Genomic DNA, 26,941 nt, shown 5'->3' with positions numbered 1-26,941 from the left:
GAGGGTCTGGCTAGTCCACACAGCATTCCTGGATGGGAGAAAAACCTTCTCTGGTTTATTGGCATTTCTTTAAAGACGGAGCCACAGTGCCGCTGCAAAATAGTCTCAGGAAGGAAGTTGTTTTGGTGGAACATGTGTACGTTCAAAGAACTAGTTAGACCGACATCTTAAATCCACTTCCACAGCACAATTAGGTATAATTCAGGTCTAAAAATGCACTGAGGTGTTTTAATGGCTCTGGTTGTATAGTTCAGATTTCATACAGGATGTGAGCTTTAATCTCTTTCTGGCAATGTACTCTACAGAGAGTGTTTCTACTGACATGATAATGTACGGCAGTTTAACAGAGAGTGTCTGTAGGCTGTACAGTTCAGACACCCTAAATATACAGTACCTGCTGAACCAGTTCTGGCTTCACTCCTCCATTTATACGAGATAAGAGGGATTTCAGGAGATTATGGTATATTGATACTCATCTCCTGAAATCCCTCATATCCCATGCATTTTGTGACGTACAGTATGTCGCAGTGAATGTGTGTTGGAGATGTCATGTTTACAATGCTATGGTTCAACTGAAAATGTAACCAGGGTTTTAAATCATGTTTAGCAGCGCTGGAATTTACTGTAAGGCCCAAAGCGTCACGCCTAATGGAGTATTTTGCAGAGTCATACTTTGTACTATGGAACGATCGGGTTACAACAGTTGCAGCCTAGAATGAAAACATGAGAAGGGCATCACCGCCAAAAAGCCATGCCCTATCTCACAATGTTAGCAAAAGTTATAAAATAGTTTGTGTATCTGCCCCGAGGTTCTTCCTTGGCACATGCTACACCCTTCCACCAAGTTTCATAGAAATCGGCCCAGTAGTTTTTTTCCAAAATCCTGCTGACAGACAAACAAAATGTGTTCAACATCATTGATTTAGTCTATGATAATTCTGCTCATCTGGACCCAGACATCCACATACGGGTGGATAAACAACAAGAATGAAGTGCTCAGGGTTCAATGTAGCCCCAATAATTATAATACAGTTAGAATAAGTTTGACTGAAAACTAAACATTAAACTCATTTAATGCCTAATTAGGTTTCAGTGCAGACATCACGTTGGATCATGTTGTAGCCAGCGGGCTGCGTGGAATATATGTGCACATAGTTAGTCCGGTTGAGCACCATTTGGTTTCACTTTGCTGCATCACCTCCAGTTCAGGATCAGAGCTCCAAGAGGCGAGGCTACATCTGGGTTTATCATTAGCCTGTGTGTGTGTGTGTGTGTGTGTGTGTGTGTGTGTGTGTGTGTGTGTGTGTGTGTGTGTGTGTGTGTGTGTGTGTGTGTGTGTGTGTGTGTGTGTGTGCGTGCGTGCGTGCGTGCGTGCGTGTGTGTGAGACTTTTCCTTTGGGTGTGAGGATAATAACAAAGCTTAAAGAGGAAGGAACTGTGGAGGAAGATAAGTTGTGTTCTTGTGCCTTTTTGTAATTCCTTTGTGAGTTTAGTACATTATCCTATTCTAATATTACTACAGTTAATTCCAGCAGTGATTGAGAGTGTTGAGAGGTTAACTGGGGATGAGTCTCATATTTTTTGAAGACCACAGGACCAAATAATAATCAGATTTGGGGCTATTTGATGCTGAGAATTAATCACTTCCCCACTTTTGGTATACTATGCTACTACAATATACAGACAATGGTATACTATGAACCGTAGCTATGCAGGGTACGACATAGTGTTCATGGGAAATGTAGGATTTGTACTACATCACTACTTCATCACCGGCCAAATTGGCTAGTAAGTTAGCGGCTTAGTTGGCGGCTTGGCGGGTGTTCATTTAAAGCCACTGCTCAGATATTATATTTCATAAAACACGTCATCATTTAATCTGACTTTAGCGAAGGCAGCACGGTGCACGGTTTCCTTCCTAAGAGCTGTTCACAATCAGCTATATACCGGACAGATTTGGCCTTTAGATACAGCTGTTTGTCTTTACCAAAGAGTAGCCTGAGCTTCAGGAGATAGTGAGGATGTTTACATGCACACCAATATTCCACTATTATTATTAATATTCGGAATTTGATACAGTTCATGTAAACAGCTTATTCTGGTTGGATATTCCGAATAAGGCTTTTTTTCCGAATATAGCATTTTCCAATTAAGACATGTGGGATATTTGGGTGTTATTCAGGTTTTATAGGCATTCTTTGGACATGTATACAGCACATTCGGAATATGCGTGTCAATCAGGGTTTTTACTGCAGTTTACGGCCTCTTGCCTGTTTACATTTACTCTTGCCTGTCTTATGGTCAGCTCTGTGCGTTGCTATGGTTACTGTACACAAACCAACCAGCTGACAGTTTGCAGGGCTGCAGACCTCGGAATAAGGGCAAAAAACAGAATATTATGTGCATGTAAATGTAGTCAGTGTTTAATTTAGGACTCTTCTGGTTCTTTCACACATAACAGAATGATTAACCTCAATGGAAAAAGCAATCGCTAAAACAGGAACGCTTTCAAACTGTTTAAAGTACTCTTCAGACATAATTTCTGCTCTGGAACTGGCATTGAAATAATTATAGGTGTGATAGTGCAGTGGATAGAAAATGTGATTCAGGGAGAATTCTGGCCTTTTTAAACATTCAGTGACGCGGATTGATATCCTGTTGCAATGTGGTCAACATTTTTTTATTATTCTTCTAATTCTTCAAACATTCAAGTATATCCCTGGAGTACACTTGCGTTTGTTTCATGCAGGTGTTCGATTGATGGGAACACGGCGTGAGGAATTTAAATAAATCCCTCCTGACCTCATCAAGCTTTTGGAGATCCTCGGTCTGGTTTGTGTCAGAGCGAAGGAATGCAGATGTGAAAACGTACATCAATGCGGCACTTTGTTTAAGGTTGTTCTATCCAGCAGGTGTGTTATAGACTGTTATAGGACTGCTGACTGGAGCTCTGTGTTTAAAGGCACTGCTGATATTATCATGACTGGGAGAAACTCAACACTTTGCAGTTTGAAGGAAACACGAAACACAGATGCATTATGGTCAAGAGAGTGTCCTCAGGGGGAAGTACTGTCAGTTTACCTAAAGTAGAAGCACTGATGTAAAAAATCTGCTGAATTATTTCTATGGGGACAAACCCACAAATTTGGGATTGGATCACCCAGGACAGATGTTAATGCCAGGTGTGAACAGGGTCTTAGAGCACTGGTTGATCCAGTTTTGTAACAAACATTGTAAGTACCAAACTTGTAACATTTTGGTCATGTAGGAAGGGTAATTTAAAACGCTTAGTGTGAGTTAACACAGCAAACAATCATACAGTATCTGTCCAGCTTAACATATGAAATTCACAATTTTAAAAAGACAGTGCTGCAGTTACTAAACTGGAGTAAGTAAACACATTGGAATTTACAAAATTAAGAACACAAAATAATAATTTCTTGGTAACCCCTGTTTTTCCGGTGTCCGGTCTCTTGTCTGTGGTCCAGTGACGTTGTTTCAGTGATGTAGAGTTCCTGTAATTTAACTTCTTCTGATATAGATAATGTGACATTCAGGAAATAATGAAAGGGAAAACAGAATGGCAAACTTGAATGAAACTCTGGTATTCTAACTATAGATTGAAAAGTGAAATCCAGCTTCATAGCCCTCTGAGTAATGACCAAATTCTTCGCTCAGGAAGTAGTGAATTTGGGTGGAAACCATCCATTGAAAGTCATTTCCTATAACGCTTGAACAGAACTGATCGCCAGGGAGGAAAGGAGAGAAGGATGCAGAGTGAGAGAGGGCGAGAGAGCTAAGAGACGCATGAGTGAGCGTGCAAATGAAATTGTGTGTGAGCGAGAGAGACTGAATGAATGGATCAGATAGTCAAGGTGAAAGCTGGGAACACAATGAGCCTGTTGAAACACAATACACAGACATGTTATCAGCACAGAGCAGAGTGCAGTCACACCCCTCCCGCAGAAGAGCAAGCTCTCCACAGACATTTAAAATGTTATTATACCATCTGTTATTGAGACGTTTGACCCCTTAATAATTAAATACAAGTCCCCAATACATCAACCACATATTGAAATAAACACCAACTCTTGAAAGAGTCCAAAAAGAACTACTTAAACTTGCAACTGTAGACACAATGAAACATGTTTTTTGCAGCTGCGTGGTTTATCTTTTGCTTCAGTTTATTCAGACCCTTATTTCCAAAACAGCTGCCATGTTTTTAATGTTTGAAAACCTGAAGGTCAGTCCAGGGTTTGTGTTTTTATCATCAACATTGCAATAAACTTCAGGACTCAAGAACATTAATTTTTATTCTTAAGGATTATTATTTTCAAGAGAAATTTATCATGAAAGGTTCAGAAAAATATGTAAAGAAAATGAAAGGGGGGAGACTATTATCTAAAACTTGGCATACAGAGACATGATTATCTTAAGTTATCCATAAAGTACTGCTATTCTGTTTTTTTCTTTATTTGAAGAAAGAAAATCTTTGCTGAGTTGTGTTGGTGGCCATGATGTTGTGGCCCTCCTCCCCACGGGGTTTGGAAACAGTTTGATTTTCCAGCTCGCTCCGTTAGCGGTGAAGGAGTTGGCTAAGGCTAACGCTAGCGATGCTAAGCCCACGTCACAACCAAACGTTAGCGATTGGTTCTGGCAGATCCAGAGTGGCTCTGGGCAGATCCAATAGTTTTAAACTTCAACAGAGTACCCGCCTTCAAGGAAGTTAACACTTGTCAATGGAGAGAGGCCAGACTCTCTGTACTAACGAAATGGACCAGAGTCTGGTAGGACCAGGATAATGTATCAGAGTCTGGTGGGACCAGGTTAACACCTGAGTGCAGTTCCCTCTTGATTGTAATACCTTATCTCTAATTGAACTACTGCCCCAAGAGGCCGGAGGTTGAAACCAAACAAACACAAACATGAACCAAAATGGCTCTTCCAATTGGAAGTCAACTGAAACCACAGGAATAACATTTGATCGGTGATTTTCTTTTGATTTGTTTCCTTCCTCTCTGTTGCACTTCTGTTTCCTGTGGCTCCAGTCCTCCTGTTGTTTGTCTTTCTTTGACTGGTTAAGAGGACGAGAGAATGGCATGAGAGGGTTGTTCCTCTCTCTCTCTGCTGTGTTTTGGCCACACTCAGCAGGCCGCAGGTTTACAGACTAATCCGATTAACAGCCGGGGTGAAGCAGTCAGCCGCTGTCGATGAAGGGGAAAGATTAACTCTTTCATTGTTGGGAGGGGGGTGGGGGGCTATTTCCACTTTTCTCTTTTCTTTTGATTCTCTGTCACACTCCTCTTTCTTTCTTTCTTTTTCTGTCTTTATCTTTGAAGTGACAGCAGCAGGGTAAGAGGAAGAGGAATGTGAACTTTTGAGAAAAGTTCAAATGATGTTTTTTTAAGCACAATGGGCAGAGATAGGTACATACCGTGGCATGTTTCAGTTGTGTGTGTGTGTGTGTGTGTGTGTGTGTGTGTGTGTGTGTGTGTGTGTGTGTGTGTGTGTGTGTGTGTGTGTGTGTGTGTGTGTGAAAGCAATCCAAAGGTGATGCCAAAATAACATCATATAAAACTATAGCTGTTGTTTTCTTTACCTATACTGTTCTTGTTGTTACTTACAGGTTACAGTGCGACTGTCAGCACAACACCTGTGGCTTGTCTTGTGGCCAGTGTTGCCCTGGATACAACCAGTTACCATGGAAACCGGCCACGACCTACAGCGCCAACGAGTGTGAACGTGAGTAGTACCATAGTCCTGATATACTGTGATACTGACGCACATACACACACGCTCAAGCATACGTGGAAGAACTCATGCTTGGAAAAACACACACACAGACACACACACACACACACACACAGAGTGTTGAATCACTGATCCCTGCAGAGGAATGTGTTGGTTCAACAGAACGAGTTGGCCTTAATTTAACGAAGCTGAACAGGCACATGGCAACAGTGCTGCTCTTAGCTTTCTTGGTAACTTTCACACATCTGTCTCTATAAAATAGCTTCTTTTCTTCTGGTTGAATATGAACCTGAATATGATCAACATATTTGGAATATACTCCTTTGCTGCCACATTTGTGCCGTAAGATCCGTGTCCACTTCAGACCGCATTGATGCTGGGGCGTAAAGTAATCACAGTTCTAATATCAAATAAGCAGTATTTGATCATTTACAGTTTTTTACAACTGCTAACACACAAAGTCTCTACATGTCACACGGTTTCTGAAACCTCTCAGTCAAGAGCAAAACTACACACCAAGTCCCCAAAACCATACGCTATTTCTCAGCCTTTCACTCACTTTTCAATTGCATAAACACTTTTTGATACCCAATCAGCAGAGACGTGTCTGTAAACTCAGGGTAATAAAAAGGCAGAACACACAGCAGTGTGTTCAACGCACCCCTGTTTCAGTTTACAAAAAACGTGTTACTACATTTTGTGCGGCTGAGCGTGGCCAGTGGTCACACCCCCACTCCTCACATGTGCAAACACTAATTGCATAACTGATCATTAACCAACCACTGCTTTAGTATAAGCCCAGGTCAAAGGTCAGATTACATGTTTTGAACACTGGATGCCAACAATAGACAGAGAGACGGGACAACAACGAGGACAAGCGCTGCATCTCATGTCCCTTAAATTGCTTCCTCGAGTCCTTCACTTGCCTCCCTTCCTCTGCGTCTTATTCCCTCCCACCGAGGAAGCACGGGAGAGACGTGAAGAAAATCACAGGAGGAGAGAGGCAACGAGCAAGTGTGTTTTAGAGGGATGAGACGTCCATGAGAGCTCCTCGTTGATCCGTCCTCGGGGCAGAAATAAGAGCTTGGAGACGACCTTCACGAAGGAGGACCAGAACAGCTTCTGGTTCAACCAAGGACCGTTTTGTAAGGAACGTTGTGATTTAGAGAAAAAGAAAGATTATTATTCTGTTTTATTTCCAGATAACTTTATAGTGCAACACTAAAATAATGCTCTCCCTCCTTGTGGACGGTAGATTTGTTGAAAATCATTCGGTATGAATTCTAATGTTTATTTGAAGTCATAAACATAGAATATTGGCACATGGGCCACCTTGAAGCATTTCCACTATCAGCTAAAAGCTTTGATCGTGCCTTAAAACAATCTGGGACTGCGTCCTGCTGCCGCCTCCCCTTATCAAAACTCGGGTTATATTTACATGCGAGAGCCGTCTGTTATCAATTCTGCAGTTATATTTAACAAGGAACAACATCAGTAACACAATGGCAAACAGGTCACCAAAGGGCAACATGATATGCAACTCCAGAGAGGGGGAGATGAGGCGTTTGTAACTACTACTGCAGCTGGAAGTACGTGTATTGGGCTTATAGACAGGGGTGCACATAACTGGTATGCAGGTACACATGCGCGACAAAAATCAGGAATGCGTAATGCCACATACTTGACCGATCTTCTCATCTAACCTTATATGTTGCTTGTCAACTACTGCCAGAGATGTCCAAAAAGCAACAGACATTAAAGGTCCCATGGCATGAAAATTTCACTGTATGAGGTTTTTTAACATTAATATGCATTCCCCCAGCCTGCCTCTGGTCCCCCAGTGACTAGAAATGGTGATAGGTGTAAACCGAGCCCTGGGTATCCTGCTCTGTCATTGAGAAAATGAAAGCTCAGATGGGCCAATCAGGAATCTTCTCCTTATGAGGTCATAAGGAGCAAGGTTACCTCCCCTTTCTCTGCTTTGCCCGCCCAGAGAATTTTTAACCAGCGTGAGGAACACAAAGCTGCACAAATTCATTTGTCCTGTAAAGTTTATTTTCATCCACAACTAGCCCTTCAATCCCAACGGAGGGAGCCACAACCAATCCAGATCTTACAAAAACACAGAAAGAGTGTAGTTTAAATTCTTCTTTTGTTTATATCTCCTTTAGTGATTCACATTAGTTCATTTCATATTTTGCGCAGAGAATGACCGCCAAGCAACTGTGTTGTTGTTCCTATACGCAACTCGCAACACAGACGGGGTAGATTTATGAACTAAAGTGTGAAAGTTCTGTCACAAAACAATCGTCGTTACGTAACGTTATCCTCGTGCTTTTTGTAAGTTGTTATACGGAAACCCCTGACCTTTGCTAGTTGGTGTCACTACCCGATGTGAGTCGAGTGCAGATGTGAGAAGTTCAAATTTTTTGTTATGCAAGTTCTCACATTGTATTCTGCAAGCTCTCACGTTTTGCACCATATTTACCTTCATAAGCAGCTGTGTCAAAGGGAGCTAAAGTTGTTCAATGCTAACAATATTATCTTTTATTTTAAAAGTTTGATGTTTCAGATGAAAGTAACTGTTTAGAGCAGAGATCTTCAACACTTTTTTAAAAGTCTTTTTTTTTTACTCTAACCCTAACCCAACAATATATAGCTTAGTATTTTATGTTCAAAAAGGTATACAAAGGCTTTAGGCCGCCCACAGTTTATTGTAGGCCCAGTTTAATATGCAATTTAATATGTAGTAGGGGGTCCCTGCTCCGTCTCTCTCTCTCAGTTTAGGGGTCCTTGGCTTGAAAACCGTTAAAGAGCCCTGGTTTAGAGAGAATATAAAATGTGTCTGAGAGCAGAGGGCAGCTCTGAGAGCAGCACTGTGTCTCTGGTCACGAGCCGAGTTATTCTGGTCTGCTTAGTTTATCACTCGACTGACTCACTGCACTGGATCGTCCTCAAAGCTCCTTTCAGATTAGATTTTTTTTTTTTTTTTTTTTTTTTTGGTTGGTTTCAAAAAAGGGAAAAAAAAAAGTCAAATGTGCCTCAGGTCTGAGAAAAACACTCGCCGCTATCAGAGCTGGAGGATAAGGAGCGCTGGTTTATTCAGCCAGCACCTCTCAGGCGCTGAGGGTTAGATAAGGTTTCACTGACTCTGTATGAAGAGCAAACCTTGATCTGGACTTCCTGCATGTGTGCATCTTAGGCGTGGACTTGTCTTTCTTTATCTTGGATTAGGTTAAAGGATGTATGTGATCCTCTTTCTGTATGTGTACATGTGCAATGATGAGGGCGAGTTTGGGCTGTTAGACTTCCGGCTAGGGATCGACCGGAAGGAGGAATTCTAAGTAATGACAACAACACTGTCTCGCGTCCCCCCACACACACACACACACACACACACACATTCTGAGCTTGTGTTTGGTGTTTTAACTTTCCTGTGGCGGCAATAGAGGCACTGTTTCCACTAATGTAGACGTACAAAATCAAAAATACATTTTAAGTGTTAAAAAAAAAAAGAAAGAAATACATGTAGAGAAACAGAAATAATTGCTATATTTTTAGTAAAAACAACATAGTTGCATAGCAGGACACTGCTACAGGAATTCTGTGAGACCAGGTTGTGTTTTCACATGACTCTTTAGATAAACAGATTGTAATAAAAACTACAAAAAGTGTAACATAGTGAAACTAGAAGAGATTGCACCAGTCTTTGATCACTGAATGTAATCACACATGAAATAACCCTTTTATGATTCATAAAATCTCCCCAACCTTCTCATTTCTACTTCAAACTACAAAGAGACTTCAAACTATCTTTTTATCAAATGTCAGGAAATGATTCAGCCCGTGTGGTTGTTGTGTTAATTATGGATTACTAGATATGATCCTGAGCAGCGAGTGTAATCTCCCACCCTGCTGAATGAACACCTGTCAGACGGAACGGCGTTCAAAACAACTGCTGCGTTTGAAGTGGCGTCAAAGAGGCTGAGTGATGTCTGAGGAGGTTTCAGACGGAACAGAAAGCTGTCCCCGAAGAAGAAATGAAATGTTTTTGTGAGGCTTAGTGAACGAAACATGATACCAGGGGAGGGGGTTTCTGTCCGTATTCTAACACTTAGGACAGAGATATTCAACAGGCGGTCCGTGACCCCTAGGGGGTCCTCAAAGTTAGTGCGGGGAAGGTTTAGAACACCAACACAAAGGAAGAGGAAGGGGACGGGACATCCGAAAACAGACATTCGAAAGAGTGACATCCGGCGGAATTTCCAGCAGAAGGAGAGCATGCTGGTGGAATGTCGTGCATATAGACTAGTTTTTCATGTGCACGTACACTATGACCATATGTCGAGCCAAGAGTAGAAGAAACTGTTGAATGTGGAGCGTTCAGAACATTGGTAAATAACTTACTGGCTCTCTAGCTGCATCTCTCGGGCTTTACGAGCGAATTAAGTTTGCTACTGAACTTAAGTTTGATTGTAATTTTGCAGGTAAAAAGATGCGTGATATTTGAGATATTTCAAACTGCTGCGTATTTGTGTGTTTTATGTTTCCATCTGTTTGTGTGTTCCAGCGTGTAACTGTCACCGCCATTCCTTTGACTGTTACTACGACCCGGAGGTCGATCAGCAGAGAGGCAGCGTGGACATGCACGGACACCACCGAGGTGGAGGAGTCTGCCTCAACTGTCAGGTAACTAAGGAGGGAGGGGGGTGGTTGGGGGGGTCCGTGAAACAGCCCATTTGTTTGACATCCTGTTGTGTTCTTAAACCGCCCAAAAAAGAACAAGTAGACTTTATATTTCACAATGACCATCAGATCACTTATAGATTTTGATGTTTCCGACCGCACTTGAAGGCAGCAGTTGTTGCAGGAAACAGCTGTTCCACAAATTCCAGGCCATTCGGAGCTTGTGTTTGGTGTTTTAACTTTCCTGTGGCGGCAATAGAGGCAGTGATGTTTCCTGTTTCCACTAATGTAGACGTACAAAATCAAAAATAAATTTTAAGTGTTAAAAAAAAGAAGAAAGAAATACATGTAGAGAAACAGAAATAATTGCTATATTTTCAGTAAAAACAACATAGTTGCATAGCAGGACACTGCTAAGTCTATTTTTATACATATAAAATGTATAAGACAGAGGAATATATTAAATACATTTTGATTCCACTAAATAACTCCACGAAATGTAACTGACGGGATTCTTGTTTGGTAATTATGGAAATGTGAATTGTTAACAAAATAATATCTAACACAAATATGAAGAATGTTAATGACAGAAATAGTCAATAATGCAACTTCAAAAGGAGTGGTGCAGCTTTGGAGAAGGTTGCTAATCTAATGAATTTTTTCTGGAATGTTTTTAATATTTAGTCGATTAGTCGACTAATCGGTCGTTTTTGGTCTTAGTTCACTAAGGTTTCTTGGTTTGAGTTGTCATATTTTATGCTTTTTTCATTCTGAATGACTTATTTCCAAGAAAGTTATGAGCACATCTCTGGCAAACACAAGATGTGAAGAGATGCTTTTGCATGATATTTTGTGGAGAAACTCAGTTTTACAAATCTGTCGATTAAATCACCAAATCGAAAATCATATGAGTGAGAATATATTCAGAGGAGGACAGCCCCAGTTTTTACTTGACCTGACTACAAAGACTCCTTTACATTGTTATTTTTTGAAACGTGAGTTCCCTGTGCTTGATTTTTGGTTCCTTTTCATTTGGTCTCCTTTTTGTGTTCTCTTCATGCTACTGGAATGTTTTGGCCAGGTCTTCTCTGCTGGTTAAAGAGATAAAACCCACTCATGCTCTAATGCAAAGTGTTCCCTTTCAGCACCACACCACTGGAGCCAACTGTGAGCGCTGCATCCCCACCTACTACAGGTCTCCTGACCACGCCATCGACTCCCCATTGGCCTGCTCACGTGAGTAGGCCCCTAACAATTATTACACAATTGTCTAATTGTCTTTTCTTTTTTTATGTAATCACTGTAAATCGGTCTTAAAGGACAATTCCGGGGCAAAATGAATCTAGGGGTTAATAACATATGTGTACCAAGACGACCGTTCTCTGGGATATGTTTTCATGCTAATCCAATGTGTCTCTAGCTTGAAACAAGCTAGCGCAAAACGCTGATTAGCTGCTAACGCTAGCTTTCGGGGCAGATGGTAAATCTCTATTTCTACACCACTAACAAGGCTCAAAATATCACCACACTTCCACGGTAGCATAATGAGGGTCCCTACATGTAAACCCAAACTCTCTCTGTAAAACCCAACAGTAGCGTTCGCGTATACAAGCAGGCGCCATCTTGGGAAAATAGTCATGACCAGTCGAACGACAAGCGCCTGCTTGTATACGCGAACGCTACTGTCTTTATAATCTATCTTTTTAATAAACTGTCTGTACACTTACTAAGGTCTCAATGCTTGTAGAAATAGAGATTTCTACAAGCATTGGACCAGTCTGCCCCGAAAGCTAATGTATCCCAGAGAACAGTCGACTCTGTACATGTGTTATTAACCCCAGGTTCATTTTGCACCGGAATTGTCCTTTAAGGCATACGACTGTTGATGTTAATTGTTGATTTTATTTAGATATGCCACATTGTAATTATATATTATAAGTGATTATTGGTCGGGCTCTTGAGCTAAAGCTGTGCTAGTTGTTGCTACTGGAGCCTAAACACGTGCATAGCAACACATATGACAAGGTGGGGATACAGTTAGAAAACATTTCTTTATAACAATAAAGAGGCGTTGTTTACTTCACAGGCTGTGTATTTGTGTTATTATATTATGTGGGTCACATGACAGGGATATATAACCAAAATATGTCTCCTGGGATTCATTCAAAACTTTAATTGTACAGCAACATTTGGAATTGTTACAGCTCTACACGTGAGTGACAGCTGTCCGCCAAATAACATCATCTAATGGACATAAAGCATTCAAATGCAAATATGATATATATATATATATATATATATATATATATATATATATATATATATATATATATATGATCACATGTATGTCTCATCCTGGTCTCTGCAGGCTGCGACTGTCAGTCGGAGTTTACGGACGGTACCTGTGAGGATCTGACCGGCCGTTGTTTCTGCAAACCAAACTACGCCGGAGAGGACTGCAGATCCTGCGCCAGCGGCTTCGAGAACTTCCCTGACTGCTACCGTGAGTCAAAGAGACACACACACACCTCATACACACACTGTCTGAGGAAATAACCCAGGACCAAGGGATCTCCATCCATTCCTGCATTCAATCCTTTTTGGACCCAGCGTTCTTTCATTTAGTGCCACGTGTGATTGGGAATACGAGGAACCTGGGTATCGAAGGAAGTGGGAAGATAAAGGATGGATTTTTCCATTGGTATCGGTGTCACCAAAGGGTACTGGTATCGGCATGTTTTTAAACAATACCCTGCCCTACCAAAAGAAAACAAGGAAGCAGATATACAGTGTGTGTATATATATATATATATATATATATTTAAGATATATACGATTTAAATAAAAAAAATGCATAGAAAAAGTTTGAATTATTGAATTATTTCCCTGGTTTCTAATCTCCTTCTCTCTCTCCCTCCCTCTCTCTCTCCCTCCACCCCTCCACCCTCCTCTCTCTCTCTCTCTCTTTCTCCCTTTCTCTCTCTCGCTCCCTCTCTCTCCCCCCCTCTCTGTCTCTCTCTCCGTCCATCAGCCACCCCCACCTATCCCTCCAACAACAACGGTGAAGCTAAACCGGCAGGAGAGATCATCAGTAAGACTCTAAATTCTAAATCTTTCTTTTCTGCTCTAGTGTCCTAGAATAACTACTATTTATGAACAAGTATTAGTGGTAAATAAACAGGGTGTCTGCAGCTCCTTCAAATGTCTTTGGACATACAGTATCTGGGCCTAATACTGTCTGTTTACTTCATACTTGCACTTACCTGTTGGCACAATGTAGATTAACCTCACTCTAATAACCATATTCCCATATACTGTAAGGACATATACAGGACCTTTACACTTACCTGCAATGCTTGAAAAAGAAAAAAAGCAGATTTTTAGCTTTTCAAAAGCATGAAATGCTGAGGTGTCTGATACCTGCAGAGACCCTGACCAAGCAGGAAGCAGAACCGTTGCGTGGGTTGGGCCTCGCGCCTCTGGGGGCCCTCGCAGCTCGCGCCTGCCTGGTTTGAAATCATGGAGTTTACGAGAGTGTGATCGATTTAGCAAACGCTGGACTACAAAGACTTTATTGCTGAGTTTGTGGGCAAGAAGTGACTTTCACTTGATCCAGCATGGTAAATGGGACGCTATATAAAGATATAGATAGAATATAAAGTGACATGCCGCTGAGCTGCCATGCCGCAGGTCAGACAGCCTGTCATTCTGACTGCTAACTAGTCCGTTATCTCTCTTAACAACCAAGTACAAATACAACTATCTCTGTGGCACAGGAGAACATGCACGCATGCACACACACACACAGCCACACACACAGACACACACAGAGACAATATCAACAGCTGCTCAGCTGTTGATATTTTGGCTGTGAGTCAGATGTCATAGATGCATGTCAGTGTGCTCTGCTCCTATCAGCCTGCTGTGTAAATACTATTCCTTCTCTCATCATAGAGAGTCACTTTGACGCAATCTCTGCTGCAATGCTTTATTTAATACCTGTTCTCTCTTATCAAAAGTGAAATAACTTTGTGTGTGTGTGTGTGTGTGTGTGTGTGTGTGTGTGTGTGTGTGTGCGCAGACTGTGAGTGCAACGCGGCCGGGACTGTGGAAAACTCGTGCAGGCTGGATCCCCGGACTCGGACCTGCGTCTGTAAACCAGGGTTCACCGGTGACCACTGCGACACCTGCGCTCCAGGTTTCTACGGATCCAACTGTCAGGGTGAGAGGCGGATATACGTGGATAGACACATATATTTGGGCTGCAACTTACCATCATTTTTAATATTGATTAATCTGCCATATGTCTTTCTTGATTAAGTCTTTAATTGAACCTAAATTGATATGTGGGCCGGCTCAAAGTTTGTGAGGGTCCGCAGGGAACTTGGAGAGTGTCTAGTATCTGTCACTTTTGCTTGAAGAATGACAAACGATTGATGATTTGTCAAAAGCTAGAATTTATTGTCGTTCTCCCAATGTACAATATTCAGTATACAGGGGACACAATTGTGTTTCTTCTGTCCTATGGTTTAAACCAGGGGTCTCAAACTGGTTTCACCTGGCTTGATCAATAGATATAATTGAGCATCATCTCCATAACAGTGAAAGTTAATAGAGTGTAGGAGGGTTCATCGTACCATTAAAATACTTCTTCAGTCCTATGGTTTAGACCAAGGGTCTCAAATTCAACTTCACTCAGGGCCACAGTGGAAAAAATAGAATCACATCAAGGGCCAGACATGTAGAGTTTATTGACATGCTTTTATTTCATTGAAAAAGTCAAATATCTTTGACTGTATTACCGCTTTTTTCATCATTTTTGTTGTTTTGTCTGACTTTTTTGTGGCTCTCTCAGACCTTTTTGTCACTTTGTTTTTATGCATGCATTAGTCACATTTTTGCCGATCTTTTTTATCCTTTTTGTCGCATTTTTGTCGACATGAAGCCTTACAAAAGTCAGCATGAAAGTTCCTTAGCCATCGTAGAGAAAGAGAGCAAATCAAGCAAAACAATGATGACATATTTTACAAAAACCTGTTTCTCAGCCTGAATATGAAAAACTCTGCTTCTGGGGGAATTTCTCAGGCTCAAAGTCGTCAAATCTGCCAAATTCTGCTTTGAATGTCACGTAATTCCAGTTTAAAATACACTTTCCCATGTTTTTTGGTTTGGCGCATATACTCTATTGGGAACCTAAACTTATATAGGGGCCGGATCTAAATCTCCAAGGGGCCGGATTTTGGCCCGCGGGCCTTCAGTATGACGCATGTGGTTTACATACAATTTAAAAAACGACATCAAACAAGTACAAAGAGTGTAAAGTGTAATTAGTATTGAGTTCTAATAAGTAAAAATGGCACTAGACAAGAAAAAAATATGATGGTGAAGTGATGATTTTGGGACAGAAGCTGCGGCTGTGTGTCGCTACAGCAACTCCTCACAAAAAGAGAAACAGTATTTTGGTTTAATAACTTTTTAACAAACATATTGTAATAAATAAATTACATATTACATAATCCTGAGCTAAAAAAAAAGGACGAAAGTTCAGATGGCGATCTTATCTTTGCCTCTCAAAGCCATTTGATCAACATTGCGTTCACAGCTGGGTTTAATGGGTAAGGGCCCACACACTCACGCATGCACACACACACACACACACACACACACACACACACACACACACACACACACACACACAGAAAATACTAATACACAAACAAGCAGGAATTCCAGACACTTTATCAGCTTGTTTATTTATCTTGTGTTAGTTTACCACCCAGGAGCAGTCACACAAACACACACACACACACACACACACGCACACGCACACACACCCCACACACACACTCCTGAATAAACAGCAGTCCACTAAGCTGTGTTAGTCCGTGTAAATAGATTTACAAACAAGTGTTATTTATCTGTGTGTGTGTGTGTGTGTGTGTGTGTGTGTGTGTGTGTGTGTGTGTGTGTGTCTGTGCAGGCTGTCAGTGTTCAGGTCCCGGCTGTCTGGACGGGTCATGTGACTTGGTGACGGGTCACAGCGTGTGCCGGAGTGGTTTCCAAGGTTACCAGTGTGACCAGTGTGCACCGGGCTACTTCAACTACCCGCTGTGCCAACGTGAGTCGTCTGCAGCTGCCAACACAAGACAATATGTTTAACATGTTTATGAAAAATGGGAATGGATGGACATACGTTCAGCATTTGTGTGTGTGTGTGTGTGTGTGTGTGTGTGTGTGTGTGTGTGTGTGTGTGTGTGTGTGTGTGTGTGTGTGTTTCTGGTGGCGGGATCCATGACCTGACATATCACTCACCACATGGGGACCAGTGTGTGTGTGTGTGTGTGTGTGTGTGTGTGTGTGTGTGTGTGTGTGTGTGTGTGTGTGTGTGTGTTACAGTGTTTGTTACAGTGTGTGTGTGTGTGTGTGTTGGTCATTCACTGTCCCTCAGGTTGAGGCATGTTTGTATGTATTGGGCAGCAAAATAAGCCCTTCTCTCTCCTCTCTCTCTCTCTCTCTCTCTCTCTCTCTCTCTCTCTCTCTCTCTCTTTTTCTCTCTCTCTCTGTCTCTGTCTCTCTCCCTCTCTCTCTCCAGTGTGTGGCTGCAGTACAGTCGGCTCTTTGCCTGAAGGCTGCGACGCGTCTGGCAGATGTCTGTGTAAACCAGAGTTCCAGGGTCCTCGATGTGAACAGTGCCGATCTGGATTCCACTCCTACCCTAACTGTCAAGGTACGCACACACACACACACACACACACACACGAAAACCTGAAGAGAAAGTGATTAAGTGCACCTGTTGCTGCTGCGTACTGTAATGAAAACAGAGAATATGATATCCTGTTAGACTCAACACATGGAAACGCTTAACTTTACGCACCTTCTTAGGAAGTGTTATATTGCCTTGTTACGTTTTACGACGCATTATTTGGGCTCCACCTTTTCAGTGTGAAAGAATAAATCTAGCAGGAGAAATGGACAAAATGTCAAAGCTACAATAATACAGTTATAAGGGAAGGATAAAAGATGACTAGCATATGAGACAGGGTAGGCATTGTACAGCACATTCAGTCAATTCAGTCCGTGCTCTGTGTTCTCATCGATACATGTCATGAAATGCAAAATACACATTACAAAAAGAATGTGTATGGTGTTAAAATTACTCTTTGTATTATCAGGAGTTGATCCTCCAGGTCCAATACAATTCTAAAAGTCCCAGAAAACACTTTAATGAGTAAATGAATTCAGCCAGCTCAGCCACAGGATGTCTCTTATAGCATTCAAATTTAGCACTTATTAGCTAATGTGTAATTCAAATATAATGCTATTTTTGAAAAGTATTCCCGAGCTCCACCAGCTGCAACATTAAAGTGATGGAATACATTCATGCATTTAAACACACACATTTACATTTGTACTTTCCTTTTTTATCAGGATTTGATGTCGATAAGGCGGCTGACCCTCACTGCACATATCATAACAACTATTATGATTGTGTTGTACAACGGGCAGTGTGCAATTTTGTAGGTTAGTCCAGTGGTTCTCAAGCTGGGGGGGTCGGGACCCCAAATGTGGGTTGCGAGATCATTTCTGGGTCTCGCCCAGATGGTCGGGGAGAAAAAAAATACACATATTCTAGACTGGGGAATGGTTTTTACGTTACTGTGTGAGTTTGGTACATTCCATGTGTTCTATTCAGAGCTTCAGCTGTAAATCAGGAGGTCCTGTGGAACACAGACAGGAAAGGAGTCTGAAGGCGGGTCAGGTGGGGGGGAGTCACAAACGCATCAAAAATCCCCAATCAGCCTTGGCACATTGTACCAAAGCTGGGTGCTAGCTGCTAAAACTTGAACTAAACTGTCATTAAAGCAAAGCATTATTTGTTTACATGTATTAATCAGAGAATTCACAAAAATCAGCAGGGGGGGGGGGGAGACGTGTAGAAACAGCTGTTTACACTGGTTTGCAGCTGTTTATTTTATTATTATTATGTATATTATTATAGGTTCATTTTGCACCGGAATTGTCCTTTTAATTGCTGAAACATTTGACAGTTCATATATTGACTTCCTACCTTGATAAACCTTTGGTTGACTTTAAGTTTGACTAGTTCCTTTTTTCCCTGTAACAAGATGCCCCACCTCTTCTTTTCCCAGTGTGCACCTGTGATCCTCGCACCTCGTTGGACACCAGCTGCACTGCGTCGGGCCACTGCCACTGCCAGCCCAATTACAGCGGAGCGGCGTGTGACCAGTGCTCTCCTGGTTACTATGGTTACCCAAGCTGCACACGTGAGTCACCGAACGCCTTAAACCCCAGCCTGGTTTCTGCTCAGTCAGTATCAAGCAAAGGAAGTCATTTCACCCGTTTACCTTTGGGTCCACAATAATAGAAACACTTCTTATGATTTTTGGAAGCTGGTATATGATGCCAACTGGCTAAATAAATCTGAATCAGAAAAAGGTTATTGCCACAATAAGTTACACTTACATTATGTGGGATTTGCCTCGGTGAATGGTGCATACATAACCAACAATAATATGAAGTAAACAATAAGTACAGAAACAAATATATACATACAAAATAACTGTTGCATAAGAATCAAATGGGTTGAGTTGCAGTGCAGAATGTGCAAATAAAATATCTATCAATATCAATAAACCAACCATGTATAGGGTTGAGTGCCAACAGCTAATAATTGAAATAACAAAAAAAATACAATATTCACTTATATAATTACAATTTGGCATATCTTAACAAAATCCAACAATAACCAGTCATACGCCTTAAGAGCTAATGTTGGCAATTAAGGAAACAAAAAAAATGGATAATTAGAGAATAATGTACTAATTGTTACAGGCCTAATGCTGTAACTAACAGGAGTTGGTGCTGTGTTTGTTCCAGCCTGTCAGTGCTCTGCACAGGGCTCCCGCTACACCAGCTGTGACCAGGGGACGGGGCAGTGTGTGTGTCTGTCCAACGTGCTGGGGCTGAGGTGTGACAGCTGTGCACACGGCACCTACGGCTTCCCCAACTGCCAAGGTAATAATAACACACACACACACACACACACACACACACACACACACAGGCAAATTCTCTTGTCTGCTTAACATAAAGGAAGTGAGGTGTGACAGTAGCAGTAAATGTGACCTTTGCCAGACCCTCCTCCAAAGCGCATTGGAGGAGGGTCTGGCTAGTCCACACAGCATTCCTGGATGGGAGGAAAACATGCTCTGGTTTATTGGCATTTCTATAAACCAATCACAATCGTCTTGGGCGGTGCTAAGCTCCAGACGGAGCCACGGAGCCTCTGCTAAATAGTCTCAGGAAGGAACTTGTTTTGGTGGAACATGTGGACGTTCAAAAGTAGTTTTAGTTGTGGAACAGAAAACTCAGATTAGACTCAGACTCAGATCTAGCTAGCTGTCTGGATTTACCCTGCAGAGATCTGAGGAGCAAATAATAAATAATAAAGAAATAATAAAAATCCTTTGGGTTTGGGCAGTGGTTAGGGTTAGGTGCCTTGAAGTCGACGGTCGCAGCGCTGCCTTGAAGTCGACGTTGGGGGCTTAAAACACCATCGAGCTTCCTATACAGTTCTCCATCCATGTATTTTGTATGTATATGCAGTTACATAGTTCTGAGAGGTTATACCTGGCTCTGACGAAAACAAACTCAAACTACTTTAAAACTAAACCTCTCTGAAACTATTACTAAATCTAGCTAACACCCAAGTACAAGTAGCAGAGGACTTTTTTAAGTTGCTCCGGTCTCAAAACATCTGGACAAAGAACTACAGTTAGAAATTGGCCGATGAAATGTAAATGTAAAAAAAAAAACCTACACCCTTATAGTGACTCCATTAACAGAAAGTTAGCTCGCCTAAATGAGCTGCAATTTTTTTTATCTTTATTTGTAGTGGCTCATTAAAGGTGCAGTAAGTGATTCTTTGCAAAGGTTGTTGATATTTGAACTCAACTGCAAAAAAACTACAAATAAATATTTTTATATGAGCGAAACTGATTGCTTTACTGTTGATGTTGGAGTTTGTGCTGCGTTCCAGACACACTTTTTCTCCCGTAAGTTACGACCTAACGTTGACGTTAGCTAGCGCTAGCTGATACTAGCAATTTCTAGTCGGCAACATATTTTGGGCTTCATTTAATAAACATAGCCTGTAGTAGTACACAATCGTATGTGTATTGTTTTGATTAAAATGTGCGGAATTACTTTACGTTGCCTATTTATGTCTATTTATTTCTATTTCTCACCGCTAATCACCGCAGTGGAACAGCATCAACAGGGGTCGCCATTGTTGTTTATATGTGTGTGACGTCAAAAACTGTAACTGGGAGTACAACCATCTGGTATGAGTTCAATGGGTAGTAAGTTAGGCGTTTGACTGCCGTTCCAGGGCACTTTCACTGGTAGAAGGTTGTGAAAACACGAGTTACGGGTTGCCTGGAACGCAGCATTGTTTTCCATTGGTATCCATTCCATTGTTCAGCATGTAACTGGCAGCAATGGTCAGCCATTTTGCCCCCCAGTTGTTGACGCCTCTGCAAGTTCTTCTTCACCAAGTGGAAGATATCTCCGCTGTTTTATGATATCTGAAGTCCCTGATATCTCCAATTCAATTACAACTTGGAGGCTGATGGGAATACTTCTTCTGACACAGCTGCTGGTATTTGTGGTGTAAAAGAAGTTATCATCTGTGGCTAGAGCATGTTAGTTAAAACAGTGTGAGGTGCTGCTGTCTGACAGAACAAACTATTATCATGGAGCAAAGCTCCTAATTGGTGTTTATATGTGTGTACAGCTGACTCGTATTGTTGTGTACATGCAAAGGGAATAGAAGCAGGTGAAAGCAACGAGTATATTGAAAATGATGACAGTTGTTTCAGCCAATGACAGGCCAGGTAACTTATAGAGTGATAATGAATAGTTTTCTGCAATACACTTCCAGTGGCTCTATGTTGACACTCAACACATAGTCTACCCATAGTATCACTAATATTTCTTTCTTTCTTTGTCATTGACAGCTGGTACCTGCCACCCGGCCGGCTCTGTTCAGTATGTGGTGCAACCACCAGTGGTGAGTTCATGTGTTCATTTGTTTGTTTGCTTAATTAGTTTGCTTGTTTTTAGCAAATTATATTTAAAGCTATAGTGTGTAGTTTCTGTTGCCCCAATGAGGAATTCTAAGTAATGACAACAACACTGTCGGTGTGTCCACATGATACAAGCCTTCCGTGATCACGCACCGTAAAGCCAAACTTCATTGTGTTTTTTTCTGGGACGGTTGGTTTATTTTTCGGTTTATTTTCTCATCTTTAGGGTCAATGTGAGTGCCGTGGCCACGTGGAGGGCCCAGCCTGTGACACATGCAAAGCTCTGTACTGGAACCTGTCCCCTGACACTCCTGATGGATGCACCAGTAAGAGATACTACCCGCACACACCACCTCACACACATGCACCACCTCACACACATGCACATGCTTCACTAGTTTGAATGCGCCCAATGACGATCGTAAATGAACTCTCAAGTGCGTGTCTTCTTTCTCCTGCAGACTGTGAGTGTAACGTCGCAGGAACTGTCAGCGGTGTTGCCGAGTGTGCACAGGTGAGCGAGTCAAACTGCACTTCTTCAGTCTACATTTAGACATTCATACTGATGAATATGATGCGTTCAGCGTGCGGATATTTGCACCTGAAAACAAACACTCACACGCTGGAGTCGATATTTTGTAGTTGATATAACATTGGTGGATGTGTGAAGTTATGTCCTTTTCTTTGTGCTTAAAAAGGGGACTGAGTACCCAGGGCCCTCGTGTGAGGAGGGCCCAAAAATATGCTAGAATGAATAGCTGTGGATGCACAGAGGGGCCCATAGAAAATGCCTTTCTACAGGGCCCAGAATTTTATGCTACACCCATGAAACCAATAAAAAACATACAATAAAGATGTGTCTCCCTGCTCTCTGTTGTCATTCTAATTCTATTAATGTCTGTCTTGTTTCTGACAGGAAAGTGGCCAGTGTCACTGTAAGCCCAACGCCTGCAGCGGGACCTGCTCCACCTGTAAGGACGGCTACTACAACCTACAGGAGCGCAACTACTTCGGCTGCCAGGGTGGGTGCTCCTCGGCACGGTTCAATAACACTTTTTCATTGTTGGTTTCCCCCCCCGGTCAAATAAAAGCTTAAATGGCTGTGATGCTGCCATCTTGTCTTCACATTTGGGCGTGGTGTTTTCAGGTTGCCAGTGTGACATGGGGGGTTCAGCCGGTCAGTCCTGTGGAGAGAGGAACGGCCGCTGTCGCTGCAGACCCAACGTGGAGGGACCCCAGTGCAACCTGTGAGTTTAACAACTAAATGTAACGTTGTATTTGTTGCAGGCATGGGCCTGCGGTATTAGCGGGAGTTTTTTTAAGGACAGAAAGTGCAATTTAGAAATCCCTCTCCCTGCCAGTGTGCAGTGTGTTTCAAAATAAAATACATTGTTTTCAATGTTCAATTCACTTCCCGCTGCCTCAAGATACATATACGCCCAGAATGCACCTGAACACACCTCCCTGTAAGACCAGCACGCCCCAGAATGCACCAGAACACACCTCCCTGTAAGACCAGCACGCCCAGAATGCACCTGAATACACCTCCCTGTAAGACCAGCACGCCCAGAATGTACCTGAACACACCTCCCTGTAAGACCAGCACGCCCAGAATGTACCTGAACACACCTCCCTGTAAGACCAGCACGCCCAGAATGTACCTGAACACACCTCCCTGTAAGACCAGCACGCCCATGGGCCACAGATGAGCGCAGGTGCATTTGCTATTTAAACCACGCAGGCGCTGGACGGGAAAATGACAACTACGTTGGTCTTAAACTAACAAACACTTGCATCGGGCTTTGCACTGCGCCGCGCTGGTGCAAGATAGGACCCTTAAATTACTTGTGATGATGTTTAATTTAATTGCAGTTAAAGTGTCAATCCTTAAGATTGCAAAGTCCTGTCTGATTTTGCGACACCCTGTTGTTGTTTTAATAAAGAAGTCAGACAATAATTGTTATTCGTGATCTGATTTTGAGTCTGCAAGCAGCGAAAGTAACAGTAGTTGTTACCTGGCTGTGCAACCGGCCGCTCTTCATCAACAGCTCTGTGTGGCTGTCCAAAAAAATGGTTGTATATTGTTTTGTAGATGCATTTTTGATCAACAGCAGCGGTACATTTCAAGCTCACTGACAAACACATTGATCTCCTGTGACTACCTCATATTAAAGACCAACTCGTGTTTCACCAGCTTTATGCTTTTAAAGGTGTAGTAAGCTAGCCTGGTCCAACCAGACTCTGGTCCAGAGTAGCCTGGTCCTACCAGACTCTGGTCCATTTCATTAGTACAGAGAGTCTGGCCACTCTCCAATGACAAGCGTTAACTTCCTTGACTGCGGGTACTATGTTAAAGTTTAAAGGAACACGCCGACTTATTGGTAGTTTAGCTCATTCACCGTAACCCCCAGAGTTAGACAAGTCGATACATACCCTTCTCGTGTCCGTGCGTGTTGTAACACTGTCTGACGGCCCCACCGGTAGCTTAGCCTCTATCACAGATCCTGCAGGTAACTGGTTCCATCTAGCCTACTGCTCCTATTTACATGTTGTGATTTATAGAGTCACAGCGTGTACAAAAAACAACGTAACATGAGACACAGCCATCTTCTAACAGTAAACAAACCGGGAACTATATTCTCAGACCGTCTTGCTGCAAAGCAAATCATTCCACCCAAGTACTATATTCTTCCGCCTGAGAATATAGCGTGTTTTTTGTACACGCTGTGACTCTATAAATCACAACATGTAAATAGGAACATGTTGGCGTTATTTCGTCACTTATTTGGAGCAGTAGGATTACTGGAACCATTCACCTGCATGTTCTGTGCTGGCCTGATGCTGCTGGAGCCGTCAGACAGCCTTATAGCACGCACGGAGATGAGAAAGGTATGTATGGACTTGTCTAACTCTGGGGGTTACGGTGAATAAGCTAAATTCCCAATAAGTCGGCATGTTCCTTTAAAACTATTGGATCTGCCCAGAGCCCCTCTGGATCTGCCAGAACCAATCACTAACATTTGTGACGTGGGCTTAGCATCGCCAGCGTTAGCCTTAACCAACTCCTTCACCGTTAACGGAGTGAGCTGGAAAATCAAACTGTTCCCGAACCCCATGGGGAGGAGGGCCACAACATCATGGCCACCAACACAACTCAGCAAAGATTGTTCTTGCTCAGGCTTTAACTTATGGTGTTGCCATAACGGACCGAATGACTTCGCTCGCATCTTTCTGTAGTAGTACTGAAGGAAAATGAAAATTGAGCGGAAGTACGTAGGATGGCAGAGCCAGGCTAGCAGTGAGCGGTGCTGCACAAAGATTGTTGAACTTTGAACTCAACTGCCAAACAAATACAACCCCGCCCTTCAGAAGCTCCGCCCCCCAGATTCACAGACAGATAACTACATCAATAAAGACATTTTAATCCAGCTTGTTTCTACATGTCTTGCTTCTAAATGGCTCTTGCTGTGTCTGCAGACCTCGTCCAGATCATTACTTCCCAGACCTCCATCATCTGAAGTTTGAGATCGAGGAGGGGAGCATGCTGGATGGCCGGCCGGTGCGGTTCGGCTACAACCCTCTGGAGTTCCCGGACTTTAGCTGGAGAGGTTACGCTCAGATGTCCCCCATCCAAGTAGGAACACACCCCTCACCTTTGACCTTTAGCATGGCTCCATACACTAACGATTTGGTTGGATATTACAATATCTTTAAAAAAAAAAAAACATTAGTCAACAACAGTAGTATATTATTACTGTACAGACTCCAGTCTATAGACCTGACTACAGATCATTATATTTCTTGACATCTCAAAGATTAGTTTTCTAATAAATATTCTACAGCAGCGTTTTTTAAAGGAACATGCCGACTTATTGGGAATTTAGTTTATTCACCGTAACCCCCAGAGTTAGACAAGTCCATACATATCCTTCTCATCTCAGTGCGTGCTGTAATGCTGTCTGACGGCTCCAGCAGCATCAGGCCAGCACAGAACATGCAGGTGAATGGTTCCAGTAATCCTACTGCTCCGAATAAGTGACAAAATATTTGCATGTTGTGATTTATAGAGTCACAGCGTGTACAAAAAACAACGTAACATGAGACACAGCCGTCTTCTAACTGTAAACAAACCGGGAACTATATTCTCAGGCGGAAGAAAATAGTACTTGGGCGGAGTGATATGCTCGCAGCAAGCCTGTCTGAGAATATAGTTCCCGGTTTGTTTACAGTTAGAAGATGGCTGTGTCTCATGTTACGTTGTTTTTTGTACACGCTGTGACTCTACAAATCACAACATGTAAATAGGAACATGTTGGCGTTATTTTGTCACTTTTGTCACAATTCGGAGCAGTAGGCTAGTTGGAACCAGTTCTGTGCTGGGCTAAGCTAATGCAGGAGCCGTCAGGCAGCGTTACAACACGCACGGAGATGAGAAGGGTATGTATGAACTTGTCTTACTCTGGGGGTTACGGTGAATAAGCTAAAGTCCCAATAAGTCAGCGTGTTCCTTTAAGCCAAGGAGCCCTTCAACTGAAAGAGAGACGGAGCAGGGACCCCCCACTACATATATTGTATTAAATGAAGTTGCATATTAAACTGGTCCTACAATAACGTGTAGGGCAGCCTAAAGCCTTTATACATACCTTTATAGTGCATAAAATACTAAGCTATTAAAATAGCCTACTAACTAATTGTTGACATGATTTTATAAAGCATGTGTCAATGTTAAACATACAGTACAGGCCAAAAGTTTGGACACACCTTCTCATTCAACGTGTTCCTTTATTTTCATGACTATTTACATTGTAGATTCTCACTGAAGGCATCAAAACTATGAATGAACACATATGGAATTATGTACTTAACAAAAAAGTGTGAAATAACTGAAAACATGTCTTATATTTCAGATTCCTCAAAGTGGCCACCCTTTGCTTTTTTTGATAACTCTGCAAACCCTTGGTGTTCTCTCAATGAGCTTCATGAGGTAGTCACCTGAAATGGTTTTACCTTCATAGGTGTGCCTTGTCAGGGTTAATTAGTGGAAGTTTTTCCCTTATTAATAAAAAAGCAAAGGGGGGCTACTTTGAGGAATCTAAAATATAAGACATGTTTTCAGTTATTTCACACTTTTTTGTTAAGTACATAATTCCATATGTGTTCATTCATAGTTTTGATGCCTTCAGTGAGAATCTACAATGTAAATAGTCATGAAAATAAAAAGGAAACGCAATGAATGAGAAGGTGTGTCCAAACTTTTGGCCTGTACTGTACATGTGACACAGTGAATAGGATGAACTCTATCTGTGGATGGCTACCTAAGTGACTACCTTACCTATAGGCCAGTTAGCAGTGGGTATTTATATTTTTTGATAATATGTTGGATTCATGTTAAGACA

At 42.1% G+C, this 26,941-nt stretch overlaps 1 protein-coding gene across 4 annotated transcripts in view; it reads left to right on the top strand.

Annotated features, from left to right (window-relative positions):
• lama5 (laminin, alpha 5) overlaps nt 1-26,941 on the top strand; it is a 153,129-nt gene that overhangs the window by 58,705 nt on the left and 67,483 nt on the right. For all 4 annotated transcript variants that reach the window (XM_028583486.1, XM_028583485.1, XM_028583484.1 and 1 more), the window contains 16 exons: nt 5,627-5,742; nt 10,322-10,440; nt 11,583-11,673; nt 12,806-12,940; nt 13,469-13,528; nt 14,519-14,659; nt 16,418-16,555; nt 17,030-17,164; nt 18,588-18,722; nt 19,336-19,473; nt 21,477-21,529; nt 21,772-21,871; nt 22,007-22,059; nt 22,462-22,567; nt 22,693-22,792; nt 25,023-25,179. In XM_028583486.1, coding sequence (XP_028439287.1) covers nt 5,627-5,742; nt 10,322-10,440; nt 11,583-11,673; nt 12,806-12,940; nt 13,469-13,528; nt 14,519-14,659; nt 16,418-16,555; nt 17,030-17,164; nt 18,588-18,722; nt 19,336-19,473; nt 21,477-21,529; nt 21,772-21,871; nt 22,007-22,059; nt 22,462-22,567; nt 22,693-22,792; nt 25,023-25,179 — 1,777 coding nt within the window. The remainder of the gene's footprint in view (nt 1-5,626; nt 5,743-10,321; nt 10,441-11,582; nt 11,674-12,805; nt 12,941-13,468; nt 13,529-14,518; nt 14,660-16,417; nt 16,556-17,029; nt 17,165-18,587; nt 18,723-19,335; nt 19,474-21,476; nt 21,530-21,771; nt 21,872-22,006; nt 22,060-22,461; nt 22,568-22,692; nt 22,793-25,022; nt 25,180-26,941) is intronic.

This window comes from Perca flavescens, chromosome 7 (assembly GCF_004354835.1).
Source record: "Perca flavescens isolate YP-PL-M2 chromosome 7, PFLA_1.0, whole genome shotgun sequence".
In the NCBI taxonomy this organism is placed as follows: domain Eukaryota; kingdom Metazoa; phylum Chordata; class Actinopteri; order Perciformes; family Percidae; genus Perca; species Perca flavescens.
The sequence above is the reverse complement of the archived record's forward strand: the minus strand, read 5'-3'. Positions and strand labels throughout refer to the sequence as shown.